Raw genomic sequence first — 17,952 nt, forward strand, 5'->3', positions numbered from 1 at the left:
TTATACCAAGCCAATTAACCTACAAACCTGCACGCCTTTGGAGTGTGGGAGGAAACCGAAGGTCTCGGAGAAAACCCACGCAGGTCATGAACTCCGTACAGACCGTCTGAAGAAGGGTCTCGACCCGAAACGTCACCCATTCCTTCTCTCCAGAGATGCTGCCTGTCCCGTTGAGTGACTCCAGCTTTTTGCGTTTCTCTTCAGCTGAATTATTCTCAACGAGTTTCCGGTCTACTGATGGAGATTGCGCCGGACAAAATTGGTGCAAAGAGGTATCCCGCAACGGAATCTTTCCCGAAGCCCACGATGAAACTCTTGACTCTTACCTGATTTCACTGAGCAGTGAATGTGAGCCTTTGACTCGTAATAAACCCAGTCAAATCCTGCCTCGACCGCCAAGCGAGCCAGCATGCCATACTTCGTGCGGTCCCTGTCCGAGGTGGTGATGTCGACCGCCCGCCCTTCGTAATGCAAGGATTCCTTGGAGTGATGTCCGTCCTCGTCCCAGCCCTCTGTCACCCGTAACTTCACCCCGGGCCACTGGTTCATCACAGAGATCGCCAGTGAATTCACTTTATCCTTGCAGCGCTGAAAACCAACAGAGATAAACATACCTGTTATTGGCGGCATGGCACTGCACAACAAAGTGGTATAGTTAGGGTCCGTGTGGCCTACTCCTGCACCTATTTTCTTTGTTTCTATGTTTCTATTTCAATTGTCTCTTCCGCAGAAGGCAGTGGAGGCCAATTCACTGGATGTTTTCAAGAGAGAGTTGGATGTACTGTAGCTCTTAGGCCTAACGGAATCAAGGGATATGGGGAGAAAGCAGGAACGGGGTACTGATTCTGAATGGTCAGTCATGATCATATTGAATGGTGGTGCTGCCTCAAAGGGCCGAATGGCCTACTCCTGGAATTTAGAAGGATGAGAGATCTTATCGAAACGTATAAGATTATTAAGGGGTTGGACACGTTAGAAGCAGGAAACATGTTCCCAATGTTGGGGGAGTCCAGAACAAGGGGCCACAGTTTAAGAATAAGGGGTAGGCCATTTAGAACTGAGATGAGGAAAAACTTTTTCAGTCAGAGAGTTGTGAATCTGTGGAATTCTCTGCCTCAGAAGGCAGTGGAGGCCAATTCTCTGAATGCATTCAAGAGAGAGCTGGATAGAGCTCTTAAGGATAGCGGAGTCAGGGGGTATGGGGAGAAGACAGGAACGGGGTACTGATTGAGAATGATCAGCCATGATCACATTGAATGGCGGTGCTGGCTCGAAGGGCCGAATGTCCTCCTCCTGCACCTATTGTCTATTGTCTATTGTCTCCTGCATCTATTTTCTATGTTTCTCTGCTTTCTATTTCAATTGTCTCTACCACAGGACAAAGAAAGTGGGACAATTTATTTGAATCTACTATAGTATCACATGGCTAGCTTGTATCAGCTGATGATAACATACTTATTTTTAATATATCTGATCACAAAATGCTGGAGTAACTCAGCAGGTCAGGCAGCATCTCAGGAGAGAAGGAATGGGCGACGTTTCGGGTCGAGACCCTTCTTCAGACTGATGTCAGGAGGGCGGGACAAAGGAAGGATATAGGTGGAGACAGGAAGACAGAGGGAGATCTGGGAAGGGGGAGGGGAAGAGAGGGACAGAGGAACTATCTAAAGTTGGAGAAGTCAATGTTCATACCGCTGGGCTGCAAGCTGCCCAGGCGAAATATGAGGTGCCGTTCCTCCAATTTCCGGTGGGAGTCACTATGGCACAGGAGGAGGCCCATGACAGTAAGGTCAGACTGGGAATGGGAGGGGGAGTTGAAGTGCTCAGCCACCGGGAGATCAGTTTGGTTAATGCGGACTGAGCGCAGGTGTTGAGCGAAGCGATCGCCGAGCCTGCGTTTGGTTTCGCCGATGTAAATAAGTTGACATCTGGAGCAGCGGATGCAATAGATGAGGTTGGAGGAGGTACACTTTAATATATCTGAGGTCATTTGGTGGAGCAAACATATCCCCATATTAGACCTGTCGTTTTCACACCTAGTCTCCCTCTCACCTGACTCTCATTCTGAAGAAGGGTTTTTTAGTTTTTAGTTTTTAGTTTTAGAGATACCGCAGCGAAACAGGCCCTTTCGGCCTACTGGGTTCGCGCCGACCAGCGATCCCCGCGCACTAACACTATCCTATCGGATATACCCACTGGGGACAATCTTTACATTTACCAAGCCAATTAACCTACAAACCTGTACATCTTTGGAGTGTGGGAGGAAACCGAAGATCTCGCAGGTCACGGGGAGAACGTACAAACTCTGTACAGACAGCGCCCGTGGTCGGGATCGAACCCGGGTCTCCGGCGCTGCATTCGCTGTAAGGCGGGAACTCTACCGCTGCGCCACCGTGCCGCCCGTCTCGACACGAAACGCCACCCATTCCTTCTCTCCAGAGATGCTGCCTGTCCTGCTGAGTTACTCCAGTGTTTTGTCTCCATCTTTGACCTCGACTATTATCCTTCCACTGCCAACCTTGACCTAAAACCCTTTGCCATATCTGAACTCAATAGACAATAGACAATAGGTGCAGGAGGAGGCCATTCGGCCCTTCGAGCCAGCACTGCCATTCAATGTGATCATGGCTGATCATTCTCAATCAGTACCCCGTTCCTGCCTTCTCCCCATACCCTCTGACTCCGCTATTCTTAAGAGCTCTATCCAACTCTCTCTTGAATGCATCCAGAGAATTGGCCTCCACTGCCTTCTGAGGCAGAGAATTCCACAGATTCACAACTCTCTGACTGAAAAAGTTTTTCCTCATCTCAGTTCTAAATGGCCTACCCCTTATTCTTAAACTGTGGCCCCTTGTTCTGGACTCCCCCAACATTGGGAACATGTTTCCTGCCTCCAACGTGTCCAACCCCTTAATAATCTTGTACATTTCGATAAGATCTCCTCTCATCCTTCTAAATTCCAGTGTATACAAAACAGCTCAAAACAGCTCTGACCCTAATCCTGTATCTGGCTCCATGTTTGAACTTGATAATGTCCTATATTCAAACACTTATGATCACCCCGTATCTATACACAGTAAATGGATCGATTGTAACCAAGTACAGTCTTTCCGCTGACTGGTTAGCGTGCAACAAAAAGCTTTTCACTGTACCTCAGTACACGTGACAATAAACTAAACTGAACTCCCATCATTTTGTGTCTAACTTGGGACTAGTCTACCTCAGATGTGTGTGTTATTAGTCTACCTCAGATAGATGGGTTATTTCCAAGCTCACAGTGTTTGAATAAAGATAAAGCAACAAGCCACTAATAGAGTCTCTGATCAGTCTGAAGAAGGGCCTCGACCCGAAACGTCACCCATTCCTTCTCTCCTGAGATGCTGCCTGACCTGCTGAGTTACTCCAGCATTTTGTGAAATAAATACCTTCGATTTGTACCAGCATCTGCAGTTATTTTCTTACAAGTCATGAGGAAAAACCTTTTCAGTCAGAGAGTTGTGAATCTGTGGAATTCTCTGCCTCAGAAGGCAGTGGAGGCCAATTCTCTGAATGCATTCAAGAGAGAGCTAGATAGAGCTCTTCAGGATAGCGGAGTCAGGGGGTATGGGGAGAAGGCAAGAACGGGGTACTGATTGAGAATGATCAGCCATGATCACATTGAATGGCGGTGCTGGCTCGAAGGGCCGAATGGCCTCCTCCTGCACCTATTGTCTATTGTCTAAGTCACTAATAGATGTCAATGGGTGATCCCCAATTGTTTTCTTAGTTTGAAATGTACAGACTAATAAATATACATATTCTAAACCTGGCATATGTGGGATAGTTTTTAGTTTCAGTTTTAGAGATACAGCGCGGAAACAGGCCCTTTGGCCCACCGAGCCCACACCGACCAGCGATCCCCGCGCACTAACACTATCCTACACACATTAGGGACAATTTCAAGTTTTTATACATTTATGCCAAGCCAATTAACCTACAATCCTGTACGTCTTTGGAGTGTGGGAGGAAACCGGAGATCTCGGAGAAAACCCACGCAGGTCACGGGGGGAACGTAAAACCTCAGTGGAGACAGCGGCCATAGTCGGAATCGAACCCGGGTCTCCGGCGCTGTAAGGCAGCAACTCTACCGCTACGCTACCGTGCCACCCTGGGATGAGCTGATCTCAGTCATTGTCCTCACACAGGCATGCGGCCTCTCCTACAACTTCAGCGGTTCAAATGAGCTTTGGGCTCATCTGTGATGTCCTTGAATGGATAGCCCTGTAAGACCCCTTGTCCAAGCCCACAGTGAGGTATTGCCAATGGGGCTTCATCAGTAACTGTGGAATGAGTGCATGATGTGGTAGAAAGAAAAAAAATGGAGGGAAAGACGCAAGACACAAGACTATTATACGGGAAAAATTAATGCTTCAGTCTCAGATGACCTAAAAGCAGCCAATACCAGAGGTGATGTGGTATCTGCTAGATTTTTAAAGGCTTATCTTCCATAAAGCATGTCATTAGGTTGGACTTTTCAGTTTTTAAACACCCTCAAAGCTTCACTTATTTATTTCTGGTTACATGGTAAAATATCTGCTTATCGATGGAAGGTGACATTGTCATTAAACCGATCTCATATGGGATAGACACAAAATGCTGGAGTAACTCAGCGGGACAGGCAGCATCTCTGGAGAGAAGGAATGGGTGACGTTTCGGGTCGAGAGCCTTCTTCAGACTAAGAGGGAGAGGGAGACTAGGAATAAGGTGTGAAAACGACAGATCTAATATGGGGCTATGATTGCTCCAGCAAATGACCTCAGATAGATAAAAAATAAGTATTTTATCATCAGCTGATACAAGCTAGTCACATAATATTCTAACAATCGATTAAAAAAAATGGTCCCACTTTCTTTGTTCTGCGGAAGAGACAATTGAAATAGAAACATAGAAAATAGGTGCAGGAGTAGGCCATTCAGCCCTTCGAGCCAGCACCGCCATTCAATATGATCATGGCTGATCATCCAGAATCAGTACTCCGTTCCTGCTTTCTCCCCATATCCCTTGATTCTGTTAGCCCTAAGAGCTATATCCAACTCTCTATTGCATACATCCAGTGAATTGGCCTCCACTGCCTTCTGTGGCAGAGAATTCCACAGATTCACAACGCTCTGGGTGAAAAAGTTTTTCCTCATCTCAGACCTAAATGGCCTACCCCTTATTCTTAAACTGTGACCCCCTGGTTCTGGACTCCCCCAACATCGGGAACATGTCTCCTGCATCTAGCCTGTCCAATCCCTGAAGAATTTTATACGTTTCTATAAGATCCCCTCTCATCCTTCTAAATTCCAGTGAATATAAGCCCAGTCGATCCATTCAGTAATCATGATGGTTTCTGATGAAATCATCAACATGCCCACAAATCTCATAAGCAGGCTTAAAAAATGTTATGGAACATAGGGAAGTTGATGGACATGTAGCTCAATTGCCCAGTTTCGGTGGTGAATCAGAATTGTCATGGTGAACTACAACATGCCACGTCAAGCACAGCCCCATATTTTGGAATAAAAAAGGGAACCTTTGACTTACGAAGGGCTGACGTTCCAAGTAAACGTTGGGTTTAGGTGAAAATTTGCAAATCAAGGAAAGATTTCCCATGAAGTCCAATCGAAAAAAACTCTGGGCTGTGTTGCAGAGCGCAAGAACTTTGGCCAAAAATACCCAAGCACATTTAAAAAAAAAAACAGCAATAGATGTCGCTGAAATGATAAGATAATATTTTATTAATAAATACATTCTGAAAGTTATGGCGATGAGGCACGGGGGGAACCACCGTTAAGGGGATGAACAGTGGAGGACCCGGCATGGAGGGACCGCCCCGCGAGGAGGGGGAGGGGGGGCGGGGGACAACAAAGGAGGAGCCGGCGGGGAAACGTTGTAATTTTATGCGCCCTTTGTGTGGCGACTATTTGCATACCTTGGGTGTGCAAGCAGAGAAATTCACTGCGACTTGCCACATGTGACCATAAAGTATTCCATTCCAAAATAAGATAATAACATACATCATGTATGAATTAATAATGTCCCCAATTAGGATGCTCACCAAGTCTCTCAGCCAGCTCTCTCTCCCCCAGTTCGAGCCATCCCTCTCTCTCTCTTCCTCCCAATCCCCAGTTTTCCTTTCCCCCTCAGTTGTCCTTTCACGCCTCTAACTCTCGGAGGCAGCTTGGAGTGGAATGGATTGGATTTTTGTAGACACAGCTGAGCAGTTTTGTCTGAACAAAGACTGCCCTCCACCCCACTGGAATCTCAATTGTCTACCATTTTAGTTGGTCTTTATTGATAACATTAAACATTGCTCCTTCTAGTGAAAAAGCTAGGACACATGCCTCACATTCAGTTGTGCTTTTTACCTAAACCTCTTAAATGGAGCATTTGCAAATCAAGGGATACCTGTGTTTACAAATACAAAACCTCACCCTGCCATTGCCTATTGTGCTTAGAAAACCTTTAAATGATGACATGGGCAATGAAAAGTCAGATCATTGTGGTTGCAGACACTATTCAGGCACAGAATACCTTCAACCCAATGCACAAGACCTCTCAAAATGGTTACTCCTCACCTACTTCTCTCCTCCAAAGATGCTGACTCACATCTTTCTCATGGTGAGTTCACAGGCACAAGGAGTCCATGAATAACTGTGCCCATGTTCAGTAAGTTGAGCGAGTTTTGGTGAACAACTCAAATGGAAAATGGACAGAAACCAAGCCTGGTTTTGTGCCGAGTTAATATTCCCCCTGTGCAAAGCTCCTCGCAACAGTGACTGGCCAGCATTCAGTTAACTTCAGTCTAATTTATCGTTCCGAGGCCCAGTGAAAAGCTCAGAGAACCTGGTCCTGTCCTCCCTAACCAGGAGGTTTTAGTTCAGCTTAGTTTAGAGATGCAGCGCAGAAACAGGCCCTTCGGCCCACCGAGTCCGCACCGCCCAGCGATCCCCGCACACTAACATTATCCTACACACACTAGGGACAATTTTTACACATACACCAAGCCAATTAACCTACAAACCTGCACGTCTTTGGAGTGTGGGAGGAGACCGAAGCAGCACGGTGGCGCAGCGGTAGAGTTGCTGCCTTACAGCGAATGCAGCGCCGGAGACTCGGGTTCGATCCTGACTACGGGCGCCGTCTGTACGGAGTTTGTACGTTCTCCCCGTGACCTGCGTGGGTTTTCTCCGAGATCTTCGGTTTCCTCCCACACTCCAAAGACGTGCAGGTGTGTAGGTTAATTGGCTGGGCAAATGCAAAAATTGTCCCTGGTGCGTGTAGGATAGTGTTAGTGTGCGGGGATCGCTGGGCGGCGCGGACCCGGTGGGCCGAAGGGCCTGTTTCTGCGCTGTATCACTAAATCTAAAATCTAAAATCTAAATCTCGGAGAAAACCCACGCAGTCACGGGGAGAACGTACAAACTCCGTACTGACAGCACCCGTAGTCGGGATGGAACCCGGGTCTCCGGCGCTGCAAGCGCTGTGAGGCCTCAACTCTACCGCTGCGCCACCGTGGGTTTTTTTTACACAAGATTAATAACTTCCTTAGCAGAGGTGAGCCAACACAGCACAGGCAATTGATTACCCCTCCCCATCTGTATGGCTTAATACCTCACCAGACTAATCAAACTGCCAGGGGAAATTAAGACATGCGTTTCTGGGATGCAAACGTGCACCACGGAGAATCCAACCATGTTATATTATACCACATACACGATCATAAAGCACGGATTGCTCCTCGAGGAGTGGGCATGGCATGAAAGGCTGCCTTCTGTGTTTTATCAGGCACATTTTACCTCAGGATAAAGTACATCGTTTCTGCAGGTAATAGCCATTCTGAGCCCATTACCCATACATCCATTCATATTTGCTATGTGAAAATCATGTGTGTTTTAAAAGCGCAAGGACATTAGAATGTGAATGTAAAGAAGACGTACAGGTATGTAGGTTAATTGGCTGGGTAAATGTAAAAAAATTGTCCCTAGTGGGTGTAGGATAGTGTTAATGTGCGGGGATCGCTGGGCGGCACGGACCTGGTGGGCCGAAAAGGCCTGTTTCCGGCTGTATATATATGATATGATATGATAATAATTCAGAGTGCCATTAGAACAGCGAATGAATCCATTTGTTCGTCAATTTTGCGCATGCCAAGATATTTAGAAGACTGAGGGGGGATCTTATTGAAACATATAAAATTCTTAAGGGGTTGGACAGGCTAGATGCGGGAAGATTGTCCCCGATGTTGGGGAAGGCCAGAACCAGGGGTCACAGCTTAAGGATGAGGGGGAAGTCTTTTAGGACCGAGATGAGAAAACATTTCTTCACACAGAGAGTGGTGAGTCTGTGGAATTCTCTGCCACAGAAGGTAGTTGAGGCCAGTTCATTGGCTATATTTAAGAGGGAGTTAGATGTGGCCCTTTTTGCTAAAGGGATCAGGGGGTATGGAGAGAAGGCAGGTACAGGTTACTGAGCTGGATGATCAGCCATGATCATATTGAATGGCGGTGCAGGCTCGAAGGGCCGACTGGCCTACTCCTGCACCTATTTTCTATGTTTCTATCAAGAATGAAGAATGAGATAAAATAATCGGTTTAGTTTTTTTTTAAAGTTTCGTTCAATTTAGAGAAACAGCGTGGAAGCAGGCCCTTTGGCCCATCGAGTCCCCGCCGAACCACCAGCATTATCCCACACATTAGGGACAATTTTACAATTTTCACCAAAGCCAATTAAACTACAAACAGTAGACAATAGGTGCAGGAGGAGGCCATTCGGCCCTTCGAGCCAGCACCGCCATTCAATGTGATCACGGCTGATCATCCACAATCAGTACCCCGTTCCTGCCCTCTCCCCATACCCCCTGACTCCGCTATCATTAAGAGCTCTATCTAACTCTCTCTTGAAAGCATCCAGAGAATTGGCCTCCACTGCCTTCTGAGGCAGAGAATTCCACAGATTCACAACTGAAAAAGTTTTTCTTCATCTCCGTTCTAAATGGCCGACCCCTTATTCTTAAACTGTGGCCCCTGGTTCTGGAATCCCCCAACATTGGGAACATGTTTCCTGCCTCTAGCGTGTCCAATCCCTTAATGATCTTATATGTTTCAATAAGATCCCCTCTCATCCTTCTAAATTCCAGTGTATACAAGCCTAGCCGCTCCTGTCTTTCAACATACGACAGTCCCGCCATTCCGGGAATTAACCTAGTAAACCTACGCTGCACGCCCTCAATAGCAAGAATGTCCTTCCTCAAATTTGGAGACCAAAACTGCACACAGTACTCCAGGTGCGGTCTCACTAGGGCCCTGTACAACTGCATAAGGACCTCTTTGCTTCTATACTCAACTCCTCTTGTCATGAAGGCGAACATGCCATTAGCTTTCTTCACTGCCTGCTGTACCTGCATGCTTACAAACCTGTACATCTTTGGGGTGTGGGGGGAAACCAGAGCAACTGGAGAAAACCCACGCAGTCATGGGGTTTTCCGATGATAAATCTGTTTTTGATGAAAAATGAAGGCCAGACAAGATATTCGGAGAATAGCTGGTTTTTCAGGTGTCTAACATTTCAAACAAACAAAAAATCAGGAAGGTAAATTAATCCATTGAATATCCTCCCTCTATACCGTCATAATTAGATTACACCTTCGTTCTGGGTGATGCCTGAACACACAAGCTTCTCATTAAAGTACGAACAATTAAATTAATCTAACAAAAAAAGCCACACCTGATGCACTGGCCAAAATCAAACCGTCTGAACTATAACTCCAAATACACAAAGCACCCATGCCGCTGAGAAACGTTCTATAAAATAAATGATCATTGGACTAATACCATTTAGAATGCTGAAGAAGGGTCTCGACCCGAAACGTCACCCATCCCTTCTCTCCAGGGATGCTGCCCGTCCCCCGCTGAGTTACTCCAGCATTTGTGTTTCTTTCTTCCATTTAGAATGTCTCCCCGGTCCTCCGATTAGTTTATTTTATTTTCAGAGATCCAGCGGGGAAACAGGCCCTTCGGCCCACCAAGTCCGCGCCGACCAGCGATCCCCGCACACTAAGACTATCCTACACACACTGGGGACAATTTGTACATTTATACCCAGCCAATTAACCAACAATCTGTATGTCTTTGGAGTGCGGGAGGAAACCGAAGATCTCGGAGGAAACCCACGCAGGTCACGTGGAGAACGTACAAACTCCGTACAGACGGCACCAGTAGTCGGGATTGAACCCGGGTTCCCTGCGCTGCAAGCGCTGTAAGGCAGCAACTCTACCGCTGCGCCACCGTGCCCGCCAATATATATTACAAAGTCAAAACTCATTAATGGGTATCCCCATTCAAATAATGATAGTGCTTCATCAGATGCCAGTTAACACACAAGGTGCATCACTGTATTACATTATGTAAGTCATCAGATCCCATGTACCAATCCATTCTCTGTTGATTTCTTCTTGCTTAACCTGGCTCTATTTTACAATCAGAGCTGCCAATGTCATAACCCCCGAGTTGGAAGCCCTTCAGCTTGACGCAGTTCAACTGAACGTGCAAACTGGTCATACTCCCTTCCAGGTGCGCAAGTTTCAAAAGGCACAGCCCACGACTGGAAATCCATGTGACTAAAATGGCGGAGTGCCAAGTGCACTTGACGTTGTTAATTAAAAAACACCTGAACTTAAACGGAACAATGGGAAGAAGTCTCAAGGCCCAGAGCTTCTCTGACTCTGAAGCCTAAATGAAGTATTTTCGCCTTCTATCTTACCAGTACACCTGTTCTTCAGTTTACAGGTTTATTTTTTAAAGACATACGAAACTCATGCACCACAATAAAATAACATTTGGTATAAATGCATAATTATGCATTCTCTTTCTTTCTCTGCTTACTTTGTGAAAAGCACAATTGCAGTTGAATCTGCATCTGAATCTGAATTTACCTTTATTGTCATTCAAAATGAATTGAACGAAAATCATTTGCCACGCAACCACAACAGTGCAAAGTAAAAGACACAAGACACACAGTTTTAACACAAATATCCATCACAGTGACTCCTCCAGACACCCCTTCACTGTGATGGAAGGCAAGAAAATTTCTTCCCCTCCACCTACTTCTTTTCTGCTATTCAAGGCACGGAGGGTCAACTGGTTTCTACGAGGGCCGACCAGATTTCTCCCGCGCTCAGTACACACTTTCGTGCACCTTCCTGTTGTAATATATAAGACAAGGGGGATGTTGTGATATTGCTGGGACATTGTGATATTGTGTATCCAAGAACTACTTTGTATGGCTGTGTATATAAGTGATGGGTGTGATTAGGCGGTCACTCTGGATGCAGGTGGCCACGGAATAAACAGCCTGGAGTTGAGCTCCAGCAATGTAACCTTTTCACACAAGTGTACTGGTGGTCCTTCCAGAGTCACCAAAGGTACAACAGGTACCGGACCACGAAGTACAATACTTCCTGCAGGAGATATCTGAGAATGATGAACGGTAGAAGCCAGGACTGCCCACACCCATGCCGATGGACGCGGAAATCAATGATAGCACTTCGGAGAGCGGCTCAAATATCTCAAACATCATGCAAGCATCAAGCATGGAGCTTTCCTTGCCTGCAGAGTCCAGCGCCACAAAGCAAGCAGTGTACTTACCGATAGCGTAACATATTATATACTAATGAAAAGGAAGCGCAGACGCTGATTTATACCAGGGATAGATACAAAAATGCTGGAGTAACTCAGCGGGCCAGGCAGCATCCCTGGAGGAAATGGTGAGGTGACGTTTCAGGTAAGACCCTTCTCGGACTTCTGAAGAAAAGTCCCGACCCGAAACGTCGCCCATCCATTTTGTCCAGAGAGACTGCTCGACGGGTATCAGGGGTTATGGGGGGGGGGGAGGGGGGAAGGCAGGAGAATGGGGTTAGGAGGGAGAGAGAGATCAGCCATGATTGAATGGCGGAGTAGACTTGATGGGCTGAATGGCCTAATTCTACTCCTATTCCTTATGACCTTATGACCCGCCGAGTTACTCCAGCACTTTGTGTCTACCTTGTAACATGTAAATTAATTTTTTTTTCCCTCAAAAAAGTATTTTCGCAGGCTCAGGTGGTCAGATGGATGTTCTTCCCATGTACCTTGCCCGGCCCCAATAACAGGTTTTGATTTTAGAGGACATCAGAGCAGAATAATTCTGTTATCACTCAACGAGAGACCACTCCGGGCTTGCTAATATTAAACAATAAAGTTGGTAGCGTTTGGTTTTACATTCTAGCCGGAAGCAACACCGAGTTCTTCAATGCTTCAAAGAAGACTTCAACTGTTGAAAATGTGCAAACATTTTTTTTTCCGTTTAGTAACGTTTCGTTACTAATTTAGTAACGTTTAGTAACGTTTCGTCACAAATGATGCACCATCCTCTCGATGCTGGGTCAATCTGAAAAGTAATATTTCACCATGTTATATGTGGCCTCGGGCAGCTCAATGAAACACAATGGCTAGAAATCTCAGCACAGTAGAAAAATAAGCAAGGCTCATGTGTGTTGTGGCCATTACAATGCAAGAGGAGCGAGTAGGTTAGGGGTGCAGCAGAAGTGAGCAATTCTACAGGCGACTCACTGGCCATCTACGGGGTCCTCTTGACCAAGGACCAGTACCAATCTATGAAGACCCTGGGGGAACAGCTTGCATTTTGCCACGCTTTACCGTTAGCATGGTGGTCATCGTTACATGTGCCCCGTGAAGAATTTTGACTCGCTAACTTTGAGGCTAATGTTGTGCATAGTAACTGGACTGCAACAGTGAATGTGAAGTAATTTTATTCAAGCAATGCGATGACAGTGTATGTCTGCCACTCCTGAACAAGTTGCCAATGCTCCCAAAGGTGAGATGATCATTGATGCCTGGCTCCATTGGCAAATGGTGGGCTTAGATGAATATTGATAGCCCACTCATGAATCTAGTGGCCAACTCTGATGGACCTGCCTCTTGCCATTGTCACAGTTGGATAATCTGTCAGGAGCAGCACGCGTGTTCTGGGCTATTTGGCCTTGCAGATCAATTGTTCCTGAACTCTTTCATCGAGTGCATCTTCGCATGAAGCCCATTGATCTGCAAGAGTATAGAACGCTGAGCATCGATGGAAGTTTTAGAAGCCCTCGTCACAAGCCACCACTCCCTCTTCACTTCACGGGTGGATCGTGGGACCTCGAGCCCAAAATGCCCGTTGCAGTAATGGAAGAACTCTTCACTCCCAGCCAGCTCCGCAGGCACCATTGAACTTGACATCCCTCGATGCCAAGCTGCACAGTGTACACGATGCAATCTAAGGCACCGGCGACGCGGGCCACAGACCGTTCTGGGTGTCGGGGCTCGAAACACCTTCCAATTTAAGGAGCGCAAGAGGTATGTTGGACCTGCACACTGGACCAGCTGGTTCCCCAGCCACCACAGTCCAATTCTTCACCAGTGCCGTTGTAAGCTGCTCGGTGTTGCTTCTTCAGCGACGGGCGTAAAGCCCGCTCCAGCTCGAGATGCCGACCACACCAACGCACGGGCTTTCTTCTCCACGCACTCTGCTCGCCATGCATGTGACCATCCTGTTGCACGCCCCGTTGCCATCGCATGCACTATTGTGCGCTTGTGCAGAATGAGTGCGCACGGACACGTTGGTGTAACACAGCGTGCAATCACAGAATATACGATTAATACGGTACATACCGGCAGTCCTGAGCTCCCCTCCAATCTCCACAGTCCCAACTCTCCCTCCTGAACAACTCAACCAAAGCTTCCTTAAATGGAGTGAGTTTTTCAAAGTCTGGGGCTCCATCACTTGTTCCATTTCAAGCCCTTCGGTTACAAGCCAGTTTTGCCTTTAAAACAAAAGAGCAGAGTGAATTCAACTTGGCCGAATGAATCTTTCCTGCAGTACATTCACTCACCCATCCTCACCCCTAGCAGCTTGATTGCAACTTCCATAGGCCTTTTCACTTATCCAGCCTCACTTACTGTATCCTTCGTCGTATTTCCCTGTGCCTGTACAGTCCACGCTTACATCTTTAACTACTGCTCTCCTTTATATTTTAAAAAAGTCATCTGCATTGTTACTGTACAGTAATATTGCTGCTTACCTTGGAGCTCTTCTTTCAAATCGGACACCTCCTCCAGACCTTCAGCGAGGTCCTCAGTTGTTGAGAGAACGTTCGTTTTGGCAGTGACAACATTGCGACCCTTGGCGCCATCTTTGTGTTTAGGAGCTGGAGTCCCTCATCAGAGGTGTGCCTGCAAGCTTCAAGGACTACGCCTGCCAGTCCTTGCAGAGCTTTGTGGATACATTGGCTTTTATCCTTGTTGGCGTTCAGATATTTCCATCAAAGATTGCGCATTTGTAAAGCTATTTACTCATTGCGGCGGCTGGAAGTGCATTCTCAAAAGCAACACGTGAAAGTTGACTATTTCCAAACGCAAGCCAGCTTGGCGATGTGACGCGGAGACATGATGTTTTCAGCGAAAGGAAAGACATCAGACTTTTGACGTCAACGCGATTATTTTCCAGTGTAACTGGAACAAGCGGAAGCAGGAACGTTGGTTTGACCTGAGGCGCTGGGGTCAGTTGAAACCCTAAGGCTTCACACAACTCAAAGGGTGACACCGTGGCGCAGTGGTAGAGTTGCTGCCTCACGGCGCCAGAGACCCGGGTTCGATCCCGACTGCAGGCGCTGTCTGTACGGAGTTTGTACGTTCTCCCCGTGACCTGCGTGGGTTTTCTCCGAGATCTTCGGTTTCCTCCCACACTCCAAAGACGTACAGGTTTGTCGGTTAATTGGCATGGTATGAATGTAAAAAAATTATCCTAAGTGCGGTATTAGCAGGATAGTGTTAATGTGCGGGGATCGCTGGTCGGCGTGGACTTGGTGGGCCGAAGGGCCTGTTTCCATGCTGTATCTCTAAACTAAACTAAACTAAACCTGGGACCTTTATGGCCTGTATCGAGCTATTCTTAGCTTCTCTTCCTCAGGTGCTTTGACATCAAAGACTAACTTCCGACTAAATAGGATGAACTAAAGATAAGACACAATACGTTGGAGCGACTCAGCGGGACAGGCAGCATCTCTGGAGAGAAGGAATGGGTGACGTTTCGGGACTGAAGAAGGGTCTTGACCCAAAATGTCCCCCATTCCTTCTCTCCAGAGATGCTGCCTGTCCTGTTGAGTTACTCCAGCTTTTTGTGTCTATCTAAGGTTTAAACCAGCACCTGCAGTTCCTTCCTACACGAATAGGATGAATCAGACAATAGACAATAGACAATAGGTGCAGGAGGAGGCCATTCGGCCTTTCGAGCCAGCACCGCCATTCAATGTGATCATGGCTGATCATTCTCAATCAGTACCCCGTTCCTGCCTTCTCCCCATACCCCCTGACTCCACTATCCTTAAGAGCTCTATCCAGCTCTCTCTTGAATGCATTCAGAGAATTGGCCTCCACTGCCTTCTGAGGCAGAGAATTCCACAGATTCACAACTCTCTGACTGAAAACGTTTTTCCTCATCTCCGTTCTAAATGGCCTACCCCTTATTCTTAAACTGTGGCCCCTTGTTCTGGACTCCCCCAACATTGGGAACATGTTTCCTGCCTCTAACGTGTCCAACCCCTTAATAATCTGATACATTTCGATAAGATCTCGCTGCTTCTATCCGACCCCATATTGCACTGCTCCCAAATCAATCAGAAAATAAGGGCCTAAAAGAAGAGGAGATTTGCCCATAAGGGGACAGATCAATTATAATTATAAAACCGATTTTATAATTAGAAAAATTTAACTTTTTTTTACATTTATACCAAGCCAATTAACCTACAAACCCGTACTTCTTTGGAGCGTGGGAGGAAACCGAAGATCTCGGAGAAAACCCACGCAGGTCATGGGGAGAGCGTACAAACTCCATACAGACAGCGCCCGCAGTCGGGATGGAACCCGGGTCTCCGGCGCTGTGAGGCAGCAACTCTACCGCTGCGCCACCGTGCCGTAGTTTGAGTTGGGTGCAGCTGCGGGGCTTAAAGTGACCACAGTGCCAAAGTTAGCACCGATGGCAGATGGAACTAGTGTGATTCACGTCTTTGGACTGTGGGAGGAAACCGAAGATCTCGGAGAAAACCCACGCGGGTCACGGGGAGAACGTACAAACTCCGTGCTGGCAGCGCCCGTGGTCGGGATGGAACCCGGGTCTCCGGCGCTGCATTCGCTGTAAGGCGGCAACTCTACCGCTGCCCCACCGTGACCGCCCACTTGGATCACCTTGACACAGCGGGCACTGGAAGGTGGGATGAATATGGATGGGTGCACGCAGGTTGGTGTAGACTCTGTGGGCTGCAATGGCCTATTTCCATGCTGCATGACTGATGCACATCAACCTACTGAGCCAACTGGGGAGGGAGGAGAAAACACTGGAAATGCATAGCAGGTCTGTCAGCATCTGAGAAAAAAAGAAGAGCTTGCATTTATCAAAAGGCCTCACCGTATTTCCCAGAAATATCTCAGAGCATTTCACACGCAAAGAATCACGTTGAAGCGTAACGATTAGACAAAGCCATTTTGCGCAGATAAACTTTCCATAACAGCAACAAGATTTAAAATTTACTTTTCGATTTACATCGTTGGAAGGAAGACGTTTAGCTGCAATAATGTCTTTTTCAAATAACGCCAAGCATTCTGGGGTTAGGAGCGAGAGATAGATCAGCCATGATTGAATGGCGGAGTAGACTTGATGGGCCGAATGGCCTAATTCTGCTCCTTAGGAACTTATACCTTACTCAGAGGACAGATAGGAGCTTGGTGTATTTCATCTGAAAGGTGCCATCTTTCGCAACATAGTGCTTCCTCACTGATCCACTGAAGACTCAGGCAAGTACAAAGAGCGATGATTAGAACCATAACCTTCTGTCTCCCAGACAAATAATGACCACTAAGTCAAGTGCCTCAATAAACATATGAAAGGCATCGGGAATTAGGGTTGCCAACTGTCCCGTATTAGCCGGAACATCCCGTATTTTGGGCTAAATTGGTTTGTCCCGTATGGGACCGCCCTTGTCCCTTATTAGGCCCAGATGGTGCCGTAGGCCTGGAAACTGTAGGTCCGGACACTGTAGGCACGGACACTGTAGGCACGGACACTGTAGGCCCGGACACTGTAGGCCCGGACACTCTAGGCCCGGACACTGTAGGCCCGGACACTGTAGGCCCGGACACTGTAGGCCCGGACACTGTAGGCCCGGACACTGTAGGCCCGGACACTGTAGGCCCGGACACTGTAGGCCCGGAGACTGTAGGCCCGGACACTGTAAGCCCGGAGACTGTAGGCCCGGACACTGTAGGCCCGGACACTGTAGGCCCGGACACTGTAGGCCCGGGGGCAGCTGTATTCCCGGACAGTGTAGGCCCGGGCGCGGCCTAACGGAGGTTGCGTAGCAACCCGCCTCCCGGCCCGGGCAGCCACCATTGGTGGAGCGGGAGCACGTGGCCGCTGGCTGGGTGAGGTCACGTGGGGCGCGGGGCAGTGACGTCACCCTTTGCCCCTTATATGGGAGTGAGGAAGTTGGCAACCCTATGGGGAATAAAGAGGGCCCAACCATTTTGTTCAGAGTGTAAACCTGGTAGAGGAATAGAAACTGCTTAAAATTGGGTTCAGGGTCGCTTAATCACTCCCAGAGCAGTGCTGATGAAGTTCCATGGAAGTACTTTGCGGAATGTTACATGAAAATAGACGCGAAGATAGACTCAAAAAGTTGGCGTAACTCAGCGGGACAGGCAACTTCTCTGGAGAGAAGGAATGGGTGACGTTTCGGGTCGAGACCCTTCTTCAGACTGTACCTTCCTGTACAGTTCCTTCCTGTTCCTTCCATCAATGTTTTGAGTTGGTGAAACAGCACTTGAAATACCGATCTCTTAT

The 17,952-nt window shown here is 47.5% G+C and overlaps 1 protein-coding gene across 1 annotated transcript in view; it reads right to left on the bottom strand.

Annotated features, from left to right (window-relative positions):
- LOC144612049 (sonic hedgehog protein-like) overlaps positions 1 to 17,952 on the bottom strand; it is a 111,319-nt gene that overhangs the window by 28,852 nt on the left and 64,515 nt on the right. The window contains exon 2 of the mRNA XM_078431547.1: positions 327 to 588. Coding sequence (XP_078287673.1) covers positions 327 to 588 — 262 coding nt within the window. The remainder of the gene's footprint in view (positions 1 to 326; positions 589 to 17,952) is intronic.

The sequence above is a fragment of the Rhinoraja longicauda genome, chromosome 42, assembly GCF_053455715.1.
Source record: "Rhinoraja longicauda isolate Sanriku21f chromosome 42, sRhiLon1.1, whole genome shotgun sequence".
In the NCBI taxonomy this organism is placed as follows: domain Eukaryota; kingdom Metazoa; phylum Chordata; class Chondrichthyes; order Rajiformes; family Arhynchobatidae; genus Rhinoraja; species Rhinoraja longicauda.